At 43.3% G+C, this 17,304-nt stretch overlaps 1 protein-coding gene across 14 annotated transcripts in view; it reads left to right on the forward strand.

Annotated features, from left to right (window-relative positions):
* The first annotated feature begins 1,561 nt into the window (after positions 1–1,561).
* Positions 1,562–17,304, forward strand: part of PPFIBP2 (PPFIA binding protein 2) — a 201,343-nt gene continuing 185,600 nt past the window's right edge. For 9 of the 14 annotated variants that reach the window (XR_004537596.1, XR_004537597.1, XM_033928355.1 and 6 more), the window contains exon 1: positions 1,562–1,817. Coding sequence is in view for 7 of the 14 variants with exons in the window: in XM_033928355.1 (XP_033784246.1) it covers positions 1,577–1,817 (241 nt within the window). In the remaining 7 variants the exon portion in view is untranslated. Of the gene's footprint in view, positions 1,818–15,791; positions 15,920–17,304 lie in introns of those variants that run through there. The other 5 variants (XM_033928359.1, XM_033928365.1, XM_033928369.1 and 2 more) reach the window with 2 other exon arrangements.

Below are 17,304 nucleotides of genomic sequence, written 5' to 3' on the forward strand. Positions count from 1 at the left end.
TGGAAATGTTATCCCTTATTTGTCCAGAGTTTTGGCAACTAATTCCCACTGGGACTTCAAGGGGGCTAAAAAATGTGACCTTTGCCACAGTTAAGCTTATAAGAGTTTCTCTCCTGATCAGGGACTGCCTTTTGCAGACATCATGAACTAAGCATGCATGAGAAGTCCTGGCAGTGGCTGGAGGCAGGGCCAGAACCCACCAGCAAAGGTATGTTTAGCGTGCAAGCATGGGGGGTGGGAAGAGGAATATGTTGACCTCCCCAATCCACTCCTGGGCATCCCCAAAATTGGAAGGCTGGCTCCAATCATTTTTTTTTTTTTTAAAGAGGACTAGGAATGTATTAACAGCAACAAAAGTGATAAAGGAAATGGAATGACTTTTTTTGTATGAAATGAAAAGACAAAAATAGGTTAGGGTCTGCGAAGATATGAAATAAGTTTATAAAATCATGAGTGGTGTGAACAAAAAATAAGTTATTTACCCTTTCAAACAGTACTAGCAGCACAAGAGGTCACTCCAGGAAACTTGTAAAGTAGCAGAAACTTTTTTTTTTTTTTTTAAATTATTTTTATTAGTCAACATATCAATTAAACTGCAGAAGTTGGTGCCAGAGGATGTGGTCAGAGCAGTTTGCATAGAAATCTTTAATAAAGTAATGTTAGTCCAATAAAAAAAAAATCTGTCATCTTATTTTCTTTGTTTTATTTCTATTTATCATAGCTAGGTTTGAAAGAGATTGACAAGTTCTTGGAGGAAAAGTCCCCAAATAATTATTAGCCATACAGACGTGAAAACAGCCACCAGTTAGTCTTGGGCTAAACTGTAAGGCACAGATTTGCTTTTCTGGCTCTGCTGTTTTCCAGTGACAGGATGGACCTACAACAGGGGTGTCCAATGTCGGTCCTCGAGGGCCGCAATCCAGTCGGGTTTTCAGGATTTCCCCAATGAATATGCATGAGATCTATTTGCATGCACTGCTTTCAATGCATATTCATTGGGGAAATCCTGAAAACCCGACTGGATTGCAGCCCTCGAGGACCGACATTGGACACCCCTGACCTACAACATAGTCTGAACCATATGGCACATCTAATATTCTTATACACTTAAACCAGGGATCTTAAAGTCCCTCCTTGAGAGCCACAATCCATTCGGGTTTTCAGGATTTCCCCCATGAATATGCATTGAAAGCAGTGCATGCACATAGATCTCATGCATATTCATTGGGGAAATCCTGAAAACCTGACTGGATTGCAGCCCTCAAGGAGGGACTTTGAGACCCCTGCTCTAGATAAGGGGTGTCAAAATCCTTCCTTGAGGGCCGCAATCCAGTCGGGTTTTCAGGATTTCCCCAATGAATATGCATTGAAAGCAGTGCGTGCACATAGATCTCATGCATATTCATGGGGGAAATCCTGAAAACCCGACTGGATTCGGCTCTCAAGGAGGGACTTTGAGACCCCTGACTTAAACCAACCATCATCATACTGTCTATGTTCTGTACAAACATGTCCAACAAACAAGAGAAGCGGCCCTTTGGATGGCAGCCTGAACGTCATTGACCCTTTAGGCGGGATGACAATCAAGTTGCCTGAGCGCGGACTCCGGCTGCGGCCACGTGACCCGGAGCGCCTGCTGTTCCAGGCGCTGGAGGCTCCTGTGTCTGGAGCGCGAGAGCCCTCCGCGGTGGGCAGGCGCGTGGCTGAGAAGCGCGCGCGCGCGCGCCGGGCAACAGGTAGAGCAGAGGCGCTGACCGCCGTGAAGGAGACCAAGACCGGGACGGCCAACGCTGCAGCTGGGACCGGCGTGCTGGAAGGTCAGTGTGACACGGGGGACCCTCAGTACCCGCCTCCCGCCCAAACACAGAGCGGGGACAGGAGTGGAAGTGCGGCGCGAGGTCAGGGGCAGGGCACGAGCTGGGGAAAGAGGAGAAGCCACGCCCCCTTCAGGTTGGGCTCAGGTAGGGTGACCGTTTGCTTCAACTATTCTCTCGGGGCAAGCAGGTGAAGTGATCCACGGAACCCTGACTAGACACTGCCAAATGCGCTGTCACTTTAAATCTGTAGGCAGGGCCCATGCCCAGTGGCGTAGTGAGGTTAGGGCAGGGGTGGGCATCGAGGGCGGCAATCCAGTCGGGTTTTCAGGATTTCCCCAATGAATATGCATGCACTGCCTCCCATTGTATGCAAATAGATCGCATGCATATTCATTGGGAAACTCCTAAAAACCCGACTGGATTGCCGCCCTCGTTGCCCACCCCTGGGATAGGGGGGTGCCCTGCCCTCTCTCCACTCCTTCCCCGCCCTCCGGCGTGGCTTTCCTTCCCCCTGCGCCTCTTTAAATTTGCTGGCGCGAGCAGCATCTTCACCCAGCTGTCCGTGCCAGCCTCGGCTCTCCCTCAGACGCCCCTTCCTGGTCCCATGACCAGGAAGCGACTTCAGAGGGAGAGCCGAGGCTGGCATGAGGAGTAGGTTGGATATGCTTCTCACACTGGCAAAGAGTTGGAGGTACTGTGGGGAAGGGAAGGCGAGCATATGGTGGGGAGGAGAAGAGGTGTTGGCACCCCCACCAAGACTGTACCCAGGATGGTATACCCCCAAACCCCTTACCTGGGCCTGCTGTAGTCTTTCTACTCAATGTCAACTCACGAGATCATCCGTTCTTCAATTGTCTCTTCAGTGCATCAAACCTTTAGGGGGGGGGGGGGTTGTGCCTTTCCATACTTATTTTTCATTGTTTTTCTCATAATTCATTCTTTTTATTTTGTTCCAGTATTTTACCCAACTTTGTTTTATTTTTATACACTTTTTTTATTTTTTGGTCTTCTAGCCGCTCCAAGCCCTTTTTTCCCTTGGGAGGTGTTGGCCTTTTTCGGCATCTTAGTTATTCAACCACCCCGGACCATTGAGCCCTTTGACTTAGCATCGTCTGTTTGCCTCTTTTGCCAAAGAGGGTACTTAGTGGCTTTAAGAAATGTTTTCAATGTAATTGGACCATGTCAGGTTCTGATCCACATAATTGGTGTGTCTGAACATTGGTACATTCGCTGTGACCTCTGCTCCTGCATGCAAAGAGGTCACTGAAAGCCTTTAAACATCAGTTTGAAAAACTTCAGTAGTGCATCAGCATCAAGCACGACAGGGGACTCGGAACCCGACACTCAACCTTTAATGATACAAGCATCGACATCAGCATTGAGTGCATCAACTCTGCATCCAGAATGTCAAGCATCGGGATCCTTACAGAGACAGATCTCTCTACATCGTCTTCATCTATGCTTCGCGCATCTAGGCACGCGACACATATAAAAGCTAAGAAGCACAAACATTCTTCCTCTTCTAGGCATGGCATTGCATCCTCCCAAGCATCGATTTCCTCAACACATGATAAGCATTGATGCACCGAAGACCACTCTCCTTCCATCCAACTGATATCTCCTTGTAGGCGTGCCTCAATATCGAGATCTCTCATAACCTGACGTCTGGTACAGCAGACTCCTTCCAAGCCAATGTCTCTTCCAGTACTGGTACTATCTCTCCAGGAACAGATCTGGGCTATGCTCGGACAAGAGCTTTGAGGCAACTGCAGGTGTTCAAGGCTTCCATGACTGCCTCAGCTCAGCCTGAGGATACACTGAAGTATCGATCAAGGACCTACACCTTGACGCACAATCAACACACACTTCCTGATTCACCTACCAGGGAGTTCTTCGAGAACTCTGACTCAGATATTTCCAACAATTCTTATCTTTCTCCTCCATCTCAATGATGCATTGCAAATCTCTGCCAGAAAGTATATCTTTTACTACTTTTATCAAGCAGTTGGGTCAGGCTTTTTACCATCAAAATGGAAACAGAAGAGGAACATGTCCACTCTTATCCGTACTAGACTATCTTCTCCACCTTTCTAACTCTGATCTAAAAACCACTTCAGTTTGAGTACATGTCAGTGTGTTTCACTCTCCAATGGACAAGAAATCTCTTATCTGTACATCCCTTGGTAGCCCATTTAATGAAAGACCTATCCCACACAAAACCAACCTATGAAGCCTCCACCTGTTCCTTGGATTTGTAACATGGTTCTATCTGCTCTTATGAAGTCTCCCTTTGAGCTGCTTGTATCTTGCTCACTCAAGCTTTCACTTGGAAAGTCGTTTTTCTCATTGCCCTCACCTCTACACTCCGTGTGAGTGAACTTCAAGCTCTTGTGTCCGATCCTCCCTACACAAGATTCTACCATGACAGAGTGGTGCTTTGAACTCATCCAGAATTCCTCCCCAAAGTTGTTTCAGAATTCCACCTCAACCAATCCATCATTTTGCCTGTTTTCTTTCTAAAGCCACATTCCCATCCTGGAGAAGCAGCTCCTCACAGCTTGGACTGCAAACATGCTCTGGCATATTACATGGACCAGACTAAGTTGCGCTAGTGTGTGGTGTTTCTGTGCAAACGGGCAAATTTACCGTGGGACAGCAGCTCAGTCCCTCGGTAAGCCTGCTTAATTTGCGGTAAGTAACTGCATGGTACTGCTTGCTTCAGTTTAGTAAAAGTGCCCCCTCGTTTGAGAATAATGCATTTTCTTTTATTGTCTAGAAACATTTTCTTTTGATTTGTATTATCCTGAGACATTATCGCTTATTTTTTCTTTCATTATTTATATAGTCAACAGTTGCACAAAATCACTTTGAGCTAGTAGGGAAGAATCAAATGGCTCCATTCTCAGCGTTGCCTATATTATTTTAAAATCAAACCTGAAAAGTTATTTTCATGGCTGGAGTTAAACAGTTTATTGTTTTGATATTCATTTGTATGTTCACATTTATTGGCACAAACAAACTAATCCTCTGTGTACTAAGTCTATGACAAATATCCCTTAAATATTGATGTATAATTCTTAATCACAAACCCCACTGTTTTTAATATATATGGGTTTTTTTTAAGGCTGAAAGCCCTCAGGTGTTCACAGCTGTCTGGATTTGGAAATAATCCTTTTTTTAAATACATTTTTATTCTTTAATTTTTTAATTGTTTTTTTTAATCTTTTGTTATATTTTATTGACTAATGCCTTTAAAAAAAACATAAAACCTATGGGTTTGTGATTAAGAACTCTCTTTTATACATCAATATTTAAGGAACATTTATTGACATGATACTATGGGGCTAATTTTCAAAACACTTAGGGTTCCTTTTACGAAGGTTGCTTGGGCCTTAATGCACGGAATAGTGCGCGCTAGCTGCTACCGCCTCCTTTTGCGCGCTAATCCAGTGCGTGCGCTAAAAACGCTAGCACATCTTCGTAAAAGGAGCCCTTAGAATTACAAAGTGCCATAGGTTACTATGTAAGTCTGAGTGCTTTGAAAATATGCTTCTATATGAAGTACTGTTGAGGGGCAGACTTGTATGTAGACCTCCATATATATTTATAGTATATATATATATACACACACACACACTCTGGAAGAAAGGCTGGAGAAAGGGGTTATGATAAACATTTAACCTCCCCCTTTACAAAACCACGCAAGAGGTTTATAGAGCCAGCCGGCACGCTGAATACTCTGCGCTTCTCTGACAGTCATAGAGTTCCTATGAGCGTTGGAGCAGCGCAGCGCATTCAGCGAACCAGCCGGCGCTAAAAACCTCTTGCACGGTTTTGTAAAAGGGGAGGGGCTTAAATATCGCCATGGCATTAATGTTCAGAAGGTAAGCCTTTTTCAAATGAAGAAAAAACTCTAGAACGAGAAGCAATAAGATGAAATGGAGAGGCTATAGGCTCAGGCTTAATCTAAGGAAATACTGTTTTACGGAAAGAGTGGTGGATGGAATAGTCTTTCATGGAGGTGGTGCAGACAAGGCCTGTATCTGAATTTAAGAAAGCATGAGACAGATATGAGGGATCTCTTAGGGAGAGGAGAAGATAATGAATGCTGCAGATGTGGATGGGCCATCTGGCCTTTATCTACTATCATGTTTCTAAGAAAGAAGTTATCTTCTTATTTACCTTTTTCAAATTTGTATGTATTGCATCCTGTGTGAAATTGGGAGTTCTGTGTGTCTAAGAACTTTCCCATCCAAAATCTGGTTCAGCTGTAAAATATGGTTGTTTTTTTAAAATTTTCCCACAAATGGTAGGTTAGATATTAGTTTATAATTTTTAAGACAAGAGGATCTATATTACGGTATTTTTATTCTAGCCTAGATATATGATAGCTTCCGGTCATGGATCTGTCCATTGTTGTCATTTTTCCTTCTAACTGAAGTTCTAATTTTTTTCTAAAAATAGGGAGGGTGTTTTTTTTTCCCTTATATGCAAGTTCTTGAGAACTTAGCCAGTCCCCCTAGTACTGTGACAATATTGTTGAGTTGCTTAGCTGGGGAAAATACATTTTTGTGCTTGAGTGTGATTTTTGTTTTCCAGTTCTTAATTTGCTTTAATCCCAGTTCTTCAAATAAATATGTATGTGTGAGAGTGAAAGACTGGCTTGTTAATTTGCAAATTGTTACATACAAGAAGAATGTGACATCGTTGACTCCTGGTTTAGATTTCCAATTTATAAAGTTTCATAGTAAGACAAGTCATAAGAACATAAGAAGTTGCCTCCACTGGGTCAGACCAGAGATCCATCGCGCCCAGCGGTCCGCTCCTGTGGCGGCCCATCAGGTCTGTGACCTGTGAAGTGGTTCCTGACCATTTCTATAACCTACCTCTACTTCTATCTGTACCCCTCAATCCCCTTATCCTTTAGGAACCTATCTAAACCTTCCTTGAACCCCTGTAATGTGCTCTGGCCTATCACAACCTCTGGAAGCACGTTCCATGTGTCCACCACCCTCTGGGTAAAAAAGAACTTCCTAGCATTTGTTCTAAACCTATCCCCTTTCAGTTTCTCCGAGTGACCCCCATATAGAACAGTGTTTCTCAATGCGCTGTACGCGTACCCTTGGAGGTACGCAGGCTGCTTGTTGGGGGTAGGTGGCCGGACCGCCGATTCTTGCCCGTCCGTAGAGGCGGCTGCCAGCGGCGGCTGGGATCCCATGTTCTTGCCTGCCCCCCCTGAAGCCAGTAACAGGAAGCCACCGCAGTTGTTTTCTATAGATATAATGGTTTTATCCATGGAAATGATAATGAAAATTGGCCTCCTCACATCTCCAGCAACTTCATTAATTTGACAAGACACATAGGGAAAGCCCAGTAATTGCTTAAACTCTCTGGGTGTGTCAGTGACTTGGTATAACACACAAGACATTCTCTCCCTTTAGAATCTTTACATAATAACACAACAATTTTTAATATTTATTTTTACACCCACTAGTTTGATTTGGCAGTTGGATGGGTTAAGGTGTGCCTGGCAATTGTTTGCAAAGTCCTCATTTGAGTTTTTTTGAGGCTCAGATAATGTGAATTTTTGGAGCCAAAACATTCTGTATTTTATTTACAGAGCGGGCAAAAAAAGAGGCTGAATTAGCATAATTCAAAAATGTGAATAATATCCAATCATTACGTTCTAGCTCCTGTCCATTCAAGTACCTTTCATATACATTCAGAATTCAATCATCTTAAAATTATTAGATCAGAAATAGCTGAGCATTGGACCTGTAAAATCATACTGAGTTTCCTTGTGAAATGTAACTATGAACAGGGGAAAATGGTTAGGTGGATGCAGTTGTCCAGGAAAATAAGGGGCCAGGTTGGAGCCTATTTTTTAGTAGCTGGAATGCTGTTCTTAGAATTGAGGATGAAATCATAAACGATACAATATTCCAGAGGTATTTAGGTAAGAACATAAGAATAGCCTTACTGGGTCAGACTAGTGGTCCATCTAATACCTGGCAAAAACCCAAGGAATAGCAACATTCCATGCTACTGATCCAGGGCAAGCAGTGGTTTCCCCCATAGTCTTTCGGACTTTTCCTCCAGGAAATTGTTCAAACCTTTCTTAAAACCAGCTACTCTATCCGCTCTTACCACAACCTGCCTGCCACTGATATTCAGTGAGAGATAGCCAATTATCTCCCGCTGAATATCCTATTCAGCGGATTGGCCATTGACTGGCTATGTCATGTGACATAAAAAGTCACCGCTGATATATATAGGCTAAGGCATGCAGCCAGATAGATCCGCCTTAAAAGCATGTCTATCTTTTGGCCCCGCTAGGCCTTAGCTGGCCAGCTGAAGAATATTGGCTTGGCTGGCTAAGACCAGAAATTTGATGCCAATGGCCACATTCAGGTCTAGCATTGAATATCTGGGTTTGCCACCAACCGCGTTAGGTAACTGGGCTACCTCCTGTGGTCTGAAAAACTATAGTGAGAATCATAGAATACTTTGCCACTGGTCCTGGCACAATCTTCATCCTCTTTTTGTAGAAATTGCAAAGATTGTTTATTTATTTTTAAGCCTTTAGATGATCCAATTTAATTTAAAATACTCACGGCAGGCTCAGAGCTAAGTGACCATTTTGGCTACTCAGGGAAAACCCTTAGATCTATAAATAGGGAGATTATGCTTGATTACCAAAGATACACTAACCCCAGGATTATGGAGCCCAGATTTGGGCGTGCTCCCGAGATACACGTACAACTTAATTGGCTAATGAGCTGTTAACCTTCAATAATTGAATGTTAGCAACCAATTATTGATGCCAATTGGCCCCAATTAAGATTTGCATGCGCATCCGGCTGTGCGCCATTTTATAATGTGTAAAGCGTGATGTGGGAAAAGATATAATAGCTTAAGATCATACTTAAGTTTTTTCAGGCCTTGTTTGATTTTTAGCAACAGAAAAAAGACTTGTAGAAAAAGAGGTCTATAGTAATTATTAGTACCCTCAGATACCTGTGCTGTTAATCCATCAAATGATTTCTTATAACAGATAATACAGGTGTAAGGATATCATTCATCGGGTACAGTTATATAAAGTGCTAAAGCTTAGTGCATATCAAATAAATAATATATAGTGCTCTAGTAAAGATATTATTATCCGAATAAATAAGAGACAGCACTTATCTCAGGACGCTGTCAAAGCCTCCAGGGATTCAAGACAAAGTTAGACAAGTTCCTGCTGAACCAGAACGTACGCAGGTAGAGCTAGTCTCAGTTAGGGCGCTGGTCTTTGACCAGAGGGCCGCCGTGTGAGCGGATTGCTGGGCACGATGGACCACTGGTCTGACTCAGCAGCGGAAATTCTTATGTTCTTATGGAGGAGTTGCTGTACAGCGAGAGATTAGAGAAACTGGGCCTCTTCTCCCTTGAAAAGAGGAGACCGAGAGGGGACATGATTGAAACATTCAAGATAATGAAGGGAATAGACTTAGTAGATAAAGACAGGTTGTTCACCCTTTCCAAGGTAGAGCGAACGAGAGGGCACTCTCTAAAGTTAAAAGGGGACAGATTTCGTAAAAACGTAAAGAAGTTCTTCTTCACCCAGAGAGTGGTGGAAAACTGGAACGCTCTTCCGGAGGCTGTTATAGGGGAAAACACCCTCCAGGGATTCAAGACAAATTTGGACAAGTTCCTGCTGAACAGGAACATACGCAGGTGAGGCTGGACTCATTTAGAGCACTGGTCTTTGACCTAAGGGCTGCCGCGTGAGCGGACTGCTGGGCATGATGGACCACTGGCCTGACCCAGCAGCGGCAATTCTTATGTTCTTATTCAAGTCAACCTTTTTCCTGACCTTGACATCCCAATTACAGTTTCTACATCCTGTCTAAAATGGGATTGTCATCCAAAATTTTTTTACTTATCTTATATTTACAAGTTGTGAAAAATAACCCAGAGTATGCCACAGCATACATTTGGCAGCCTATCTTTGTAACTAAACATTCTAAGATACCGTTCTAATTATAAATCTCTTAAAAGTTGAACTGCGTCTGCAAATCGTGGTTTAGGCGATGAGTGAACTCCTGAAAATCTCTTTAAAGTGCATTGATAACATTCATGCTTGGTTCAGTTCAGCTTTTTGAAAATGCTTCCATAGCTTTTCAGTGATTTTGGTTACTCTGGCATGTTAGTAGGACCGAGCTTTGTTTTATCCCAGACCTTTCATCTGTGAACATATACGCTACAGCGATCCCAGATGAAGGCGTTCCTCGGACGCCGAAACACAGTGCTGTGTCGGGTCCACAGCTTCTGCTTGTGTCCTTTTCTGAAATAAACAAGTTGGTTTTCCATCAGTGATCTTCAGTGGAGTGTTCATTGTCCGTTCCCACTTCCTTTTGTACTGTTTTACACCCGTGGGTTCTCTGTCCTGTTGGACTTTTTGGTGTTTACTGTTTCAGTTCTGTAACAGAAAAAGTGTAAATATGCTCAAGGATAGTTAGAGGCTACATGCACCTCTTACTGAGTCCACATTTTTATTCAGAATTCCTGCAAATAATATCATGTGGCTACAGTTATTATGATCTTATATCTGTGGGATCGTACATAAGTCTGATAAAAAATAAGCAGTCTCTGCAGATATGTAATTGTGGCAGAACAGATAGAGAAAGAACCCAAAAGGCTAAAGAATAGTCTATAATCAGTAGCGCTGTTCTGGGATTATAAATGTCTCACATAAGAATATAAGCAATGCCTCCGCTGGGTCAGACCTGAGGCCCATCGTGCCCAGCAGTCCGTGCACGCGGCGGCCCAACAGGTTCAGGACCTGTGCAGTAATCCTCTATCTATACCCCTCTATCCCCTTTTCCAGCAGGAAATTGTCCAATCCTTTCTTGAACCCCAGTACCGTACTTTGCCCTATTATGTCCTCTGGAAGCGCATTCCAGGTGTCCACCACACGTTGGGTAAAGAAGAACTTCCTAGCGTTCGTTTTGAATCTGTCCCCTTTTGGCAACATTCTAGAGCTCAGACTGTGATGTCATAATGCCTCATTCCACCAATGCCTAAGCTCCGTCCTCATCTGCACAAGCCTCAAACCCTTTAAAACGATAACATAAGAACATAAGCAATGCCTCCGCTGGGTCAGACCCAAGGTCCATCGTGCCCAGCAGTCCGCACACTCGGCAGCCCAACAGGTCCAGGACCTGTGCAGTACTCCTCTATCTATACCCCTCTATCCCCTTTTCCAGCAGGAAATTGTCCAATCCTTTCTTGAACCCCAGTACCGTACTCTGCCCTATTACGCTCTCTGGAAGCGCATTCCAGGTGTCCGCCACACGTTGGGTAAAGAAGAACTTCCTAGCTTTCGTTTTGAATCTGTCCCCCTCCAACTCCTCCCAGTCGTTTGTTTTTTGATCGGCCAGCCAGTCAGAAAGTGTAGCGAATCGCGTCCTTCCTGCTTTGCACGCCGATTCCCCTCATTTGCATGCACGGATCGGAGGATGATCGGGACACAGGTTAGTGAATCGGGTCGGAGGGAAATCGGGTCGCAAAGGTCTCGCAAACCGATCGGTTTGCTTAGTGAATCTAGCCCATTGGCCCTCTTTTACTACAGTGTGCTAACTGATTAGCGCGCTTTAATTGCTATAGAGCGCGTTAATTCAATTAGTGCGTGCTTAATGCCTTAGTAAAAGAGAGGGTAAATATAAACATAAATTCAATGAATGAGGTAAACTCAAAATCAGCAAATTTAAACTTAGCAATAGACCACCATGAAACAGTATAAAAAATATGCATATTTAACAGCGCTGAAATTGAAATAACAGATGTCAGCATAATGTCACCATAATGCTTATGAAACACCTAATAAGCACACATTAGAATATTCAAATATAGCTATGACGCTAATACTTTTCTGCAATACACCTCCATCATATAGCTGAAGGGCCAAATCAAGTGGGTGGTATAGAGTCCATTGGGATAAACAGATGGGTGGCTACTACCACTACTACTATTAATTATTTCTATAGCGCTACCAGATGCACGCAGCGCTGCACAGAGTCGCAAAGAGTAAGAAAACAGACCCTGCTCAAAGAGCTTACAATCTAAACAGACAAGACAGACAAACAAAGAGGATGTCATGGACACAGTTAAGGGGAATGGATAATTGCTGGCTTGTACAGGACAATCAAGCCATTGTGACATCACTGATGAGGTTGGCTCGCATTGGTGGAATGAGGCATTATGACATCACAAGCTCAGCTCTGCTTCCTAAAGACAAACAGGATGTCATGGATACAGTTAAGGGGAACGGTTAATCAGCTGGCTTGTACAGGACAATCAAGCCATTGTGACATCACTGATGAGGTTGGCTCTTATTGGTGGAATGAAGCATGACATCACAAGCTCAGCTCCCCAAAGACAAGCAGGATGTCATGGATACAGTTAAGGGGAACGGTTAATCTGCTGGCTTGTACAGGACAATCAAGCCATTGTGACATCACTGATGAGGTTGGCTCTTATTGGTGAAATGAGGCATTATGACATCACAAGCTCAGCTTTGCTTCCCAAAGACAAACAGGATGTCATGGATACAGTTAAGGGGAACGGTTAATCAGCTGGCCGGGTTGGAGGGCAGAGGAGTAGGGTTAAGGAGTGAAAGCTATATCAAAAAGGTGGGTTTTCAGTCTGCTTTTAAACAAGGGAAGGGGCTGGACGGACAAGATCGGGTAATTTATTGCAGGCATAGGGGGCAGCTAGAAGACAGGAACGAAGTCTGGAATTGGCTAAACTCAAGGCAAGTTGTTTGTACAGTTAAACAAGATCTAAGGAACTGATCTAATGTAAGTTATAGACCCTGGCAGAGGACAGATTCGCTTATATCAGTTTTGTGGAAAACAGGAGATGGGTGGCTCAAAACATATGTTTAAAAGATTGCAGTCCACGCAATATTACGATTTCGTTTGATTTTTGCTCTAAAGAAATACGATGGTATTTCAGGGTATTCCATGAGGGTACATTATTGAAGCTCGGGTTAAATTTAAGTGTGCATGCTTCTTAATTAAGGTTTTAAAGGGTATTTGCCCCCAATAATTGTCTCGTTTTAATTTTCCTACTTACAGGAGAGCCATTAATAACTCTCTTTTGCTTTTCTCTCTGTAAAAAGATGGAAGAGATTGAAGCTGCGATTCTGCAGATAGCGCCATTGCGTGATTGACACATGACTGGTATTCTGTTTGGAATAACGGTGCCATTTGCAGAATCTGACCCTAAAGTCCTTCCAAGGAGTATCTCTAACCACACCCTCTCCAAAGGACATAACATAAAACTACTCTGGCCTCTCTTTGATGTTATAGTTGTCCAATTTGAAAATGATGCATTTTTTTTTTTTAAACTTATTACAGCCAGATTTATAAACATGAACAATGTGTTTCTTGTTGGCTCCAAACATGATGGTACTATTCAGCAAATCTAGCAAGTGGTAAAGTTGTCCAAAATAAGCAAACCGGCAAAGGGGTAAAGTAATCTGGATAACTTTAGAGCCGCTTTTTCCGCAGACTGATTTTGCTTACATTTTTTTTTTTTTAACCAGTGCTGACTACAGAGTTTTGCAGTGTCCCGGGAACACCTTCAAACCCACATTTTTTTATGTGGGTTAATTTTGTCCAGGCAACAATTACAGTGAATAAGTAGCTGGTGGTGAGAACAAATGGGCTGAGCACCAGTGAAGCCAGGTTTTAAATCCATTTTTTTTCCTTGGGATCTTAGGCTAGTCACTTACTACATCCTATTTAGGGGGCGCTAAGTCCTTCTGTGTTAACTTAGGGCTCCTTTTATGAAGGTGCGCCAGGGGCTTAACGCACGGAATAGCATGTGCTAAATTGTCACGCACGCTAGCCGCTCCCGCCTCCTTTTGAGCAGGCGGTAGATTTTCGGCTAGCGCGTGCTATAGGGCTCGCTAATCTGGTACGTGCAATAAAAACGCTAGTGCACCTTCGTAAAAGGAGCCTTTAGTGTTAGCCAGAATGCACTAGCCAGTTATCCACCCATAACGTACTAATTTTTGAGAAATAATTAAACAGGCAAAAAAAACCAGGTAAAATACAGTACCGCAAAATGCTTTAATGCATTTTATGGTTGCATATTTTTCACATACTAAGCATTCATTAGGGCAGTGTTTTTCAACCTTTTTACACCTATGGACCGGCAGAAATAAAAGAATTATTCTGTGGACCGCCATCGGTCCGTGGACCGGCGGTTGAAGAACACGGGGCTAAGTCGTGGGCCAGACCCCGCCCATCTATACCCAATCTCCACCCCAGACCCCGCCCCCATAATAGTACTAATTGCACCTTGCACGTCCCGTGCCTCATTTGGAAGCCTTCCCTCTGACGTTGCAACGTCAGAGAGAAGGCTTCAAGTTCAGGCGCAGGATGCCCGTAGGAGTCACTGCCTGTGGCTTTGTGCATCGAATCAGTCAGGAAGAGGGAGCTGGCTCGAAGATAACGCCGCATCGATCGCACCGTGGACCAGCGGTTGAAGAACACTCTTTTGGGCCTGATGCACGTGCTGGCCCTGTGGACCGGCAGGAAATTTCTGTGGACCGGCGCTGGTCCGTGGACCGGCGGTTGAAGAACACTGGGCTAAGTCATGGGCCAGACCCGCCCATCTCTACCCAATCTCCACCCCAGATCCCACCCCCATAATAGTACTAATTGCACCTTGCACGTCCCGTGCCTCATCTGGAAGCCTTCCCTCTGACGTTGCAACATCAGAGAGAAGGCTTCCGGTCCAGGCGCAGGATGCCCGTAGGAGCCGCTGCCCATGGCTTTGTGCACCGAATCAGTTTGGAAGAGGGAGCCGGCTCGAAGATAACACGGCATCGATCGCACCGTAGAAAATTTTTGTAAAATGTCACTGGAGTTGAGTATGTCCCAACCTGGGATATCTGAATTCCAATCTTGACATTCTGTGTAAAATGGGCCTTTTTTTTTTTTTACCTCACAAAATCCAATGAATTGGATGCTTTGTGGTACTTTATTAACCAATACTGGTATTCATCTTGTTTTATGTTTTAGCATCCCCTCCCCCCAAAAAAAAAACCCTTCTAAAGGGATAAATAAGCACAAGTTTGAAAGTACTGCTGACAAGTTTTTAAACTTGTACTAATTCAGCCCTTAATAGGGCTGGTATTCAGGTGCCCATGTTGAGCGTACTTTAAAGTCTTCAATAGTTCTCTGCGTCTTGGTGGAATAGCTAATAGCCTCCATTTTAATATGCTTTGTGCTGGTGTCTAAAGCCAGGTTATCTTTCTGCAGAAACCTCCAGATTGTGTATAGATCGGCCAAAATTAGTGGCTCAATTATGGGCACGGATCATTAGATCCGAGTGCTTGACGATAGCACGCGACATTATTTTCCTTTTCACCAAATGCCAGGTATCTTCCATTACCTTCCAGCTAACCTTCAGCCGTTTCAAATGTGAGCTGTTGGAACGACTAAATTTAATTTTGCCATGAAAGGAAGAGCAAAGGCACAATTAATTTCAGAACTAAATAACACCCAACTCCAGGCTTGTGTTTTTGTGTGCGAGCAAAGCCACCCTGCTGTGATATGTTAAGGGAGCTGTCACAGTTAATGCAACTGTTGCAGACGCATGCAATGTGTTTTTTTTTGTTTTTTTTTTGGGGGGGGGTTCCTCCTTCTTCTTTGTTTTCACATCAAGTCTCGTTTTTTAAAAAACACTTGTTTCTACATTCAAACACTGCCCAGTGGTCCAGCAAAGAGACTGATGCTGCCTTTCCCTAAGGTAGTGATGGTTTGAACACCGATCTTCTATTTCAAAAACCTGAAGAAAAGGAATACAAAGGAAAGCCGTACCTTCCCTAATTAGTCAGAGGAAGGAGGGGTTGAACTTGCATAATTGTGATGAGAAGAAGGACGCGGAGCAGTTTCCGGGCTTGGTCCAGCGTTATTACAAGCATGTGGTTTTGATGGCATGTTTCTGTGTGAGATATCTCATTAGCCCAAACATGAGTAACATGATGTGATTATTTTCAAGAATTATTACGGGATATATTCTGCTGTGGAACCAATTTAAAGGTAAGTTGTTTGTGTGTGTATTTAAATTCCTCTACATGTAATAATTTGATCCTGCTTGTAGAGATTTTTTTTGGGGGGAGAGGAGGGAGGGGTTTGAGGACGTGCATACTTCTGTATCATTTATACATCAAGAAAATGATAATTCTCCTGTGCATTGTTTATTGGCAGTATCATTTATTCAAATGAGCTTTTCTTCCCCATGTTTTAATTTTATTACTGAATTTTTTGCAGTCTTATGTCCCCTTTTTCTTCCGAAGCCTTTATCTTATGTTATTACTAAAACAAAGTTTTATGGCACAAAGCCGTACAGCTGCAGTCCTCTGGAAGCTTGCAAACATTGTTGTTTTTAAAGCTGCTTAAAAAAAATCGGGGGAATGTTCATGCTGTTCCTACTTCATGCACAGAATTTTTACAATGTGATTTGGAAAAAAAAAAAAAAGTGAAAATATGAATTAGATGCCAGTTTTAATAATAATAATAACAATTTATATATCGCAGGACCGCGAAGTTCTATGCGGTTTACAATGATTAGAAATGTTACAAAGAATGAATAAATAAAGTACAGATTTAGTGATTGATAGTTCTTGTGATCGTTTGTTGAGGACTAAGATTGAATAGGTTGGTTTCCTAAGTATTTTAGGAACAGATGTGTTTTTAGGCGTTTCCTGAATTCCCCGTAGGTAGTAGGCACGAGCAATTGTTCTAGGTCTTTACCCCCTAGTGCTGCTTGATGTGCGAGAAGATGTTGGTGATGACTTTTAAATTTGCAACTTCTAACCGGTGGAGAAACAAAGTTCGGGTGAGAGCTTCGCCTGTGTCTGTTGGTTGTGAAGGTAAAACAAAATATGAAACACTGTCCAGCTCCACCTTGGGTTTCATAATCAGCTTCATGCACAACTGAAACAATCGCTCTGTTCATTCGTATAAAAAGAATTTGAAGAAAAGATATGTTTTTTTTTTTTTTTTTTCCACAACAGCAGTGCACTATGACTTGCTTGGCAGCTTTTTCTAGTCATACCTGTTACTTCAGCTCTAGGCAAGTTTGATTTATCCCTAGACACTCCCCGCGTTCTGTTTATTTTATATCAGGTGAAAATGTGACGCTGTGGACAAGTCCCATATCTTCCGAAAGTCCTCAAGAGCACTATAATCCATTTTCTTTTTCTTGTGCACAGGTCCTGCGTACGATGTAATATTCTAAAGTCAGGGTTGGGGGAGGGCAGTAGACAAACATTTGCCATTGTGTCCTGTCCTGAATTGACTCCGACACTTTGGGCTCCTTTTGCGAAGCTTATCGCACGCCACTTTTTATCATGCGCTAAACCCTGCGCTAGCTGCTCAAGAGGAGGCGGTAGTGGATAGCGGGCCGGCAGTTTAGCGTGTGC

The sequence above is a fragment of the Geotrypetes seraphini genome, chromosome 19, assembly GCF_902459505.1.
Source record: "Geotrypetes seraphini chromosome 19, aGeoSer1.1, whole genome shotgun sequence".
Taxonomy (NCBI): Eukaryota; Metazoa; Chordata; class Amphibia; order Gymnophiona; family Dermophiidae; genus Geotrypetes; species Geotrypetes seraphini.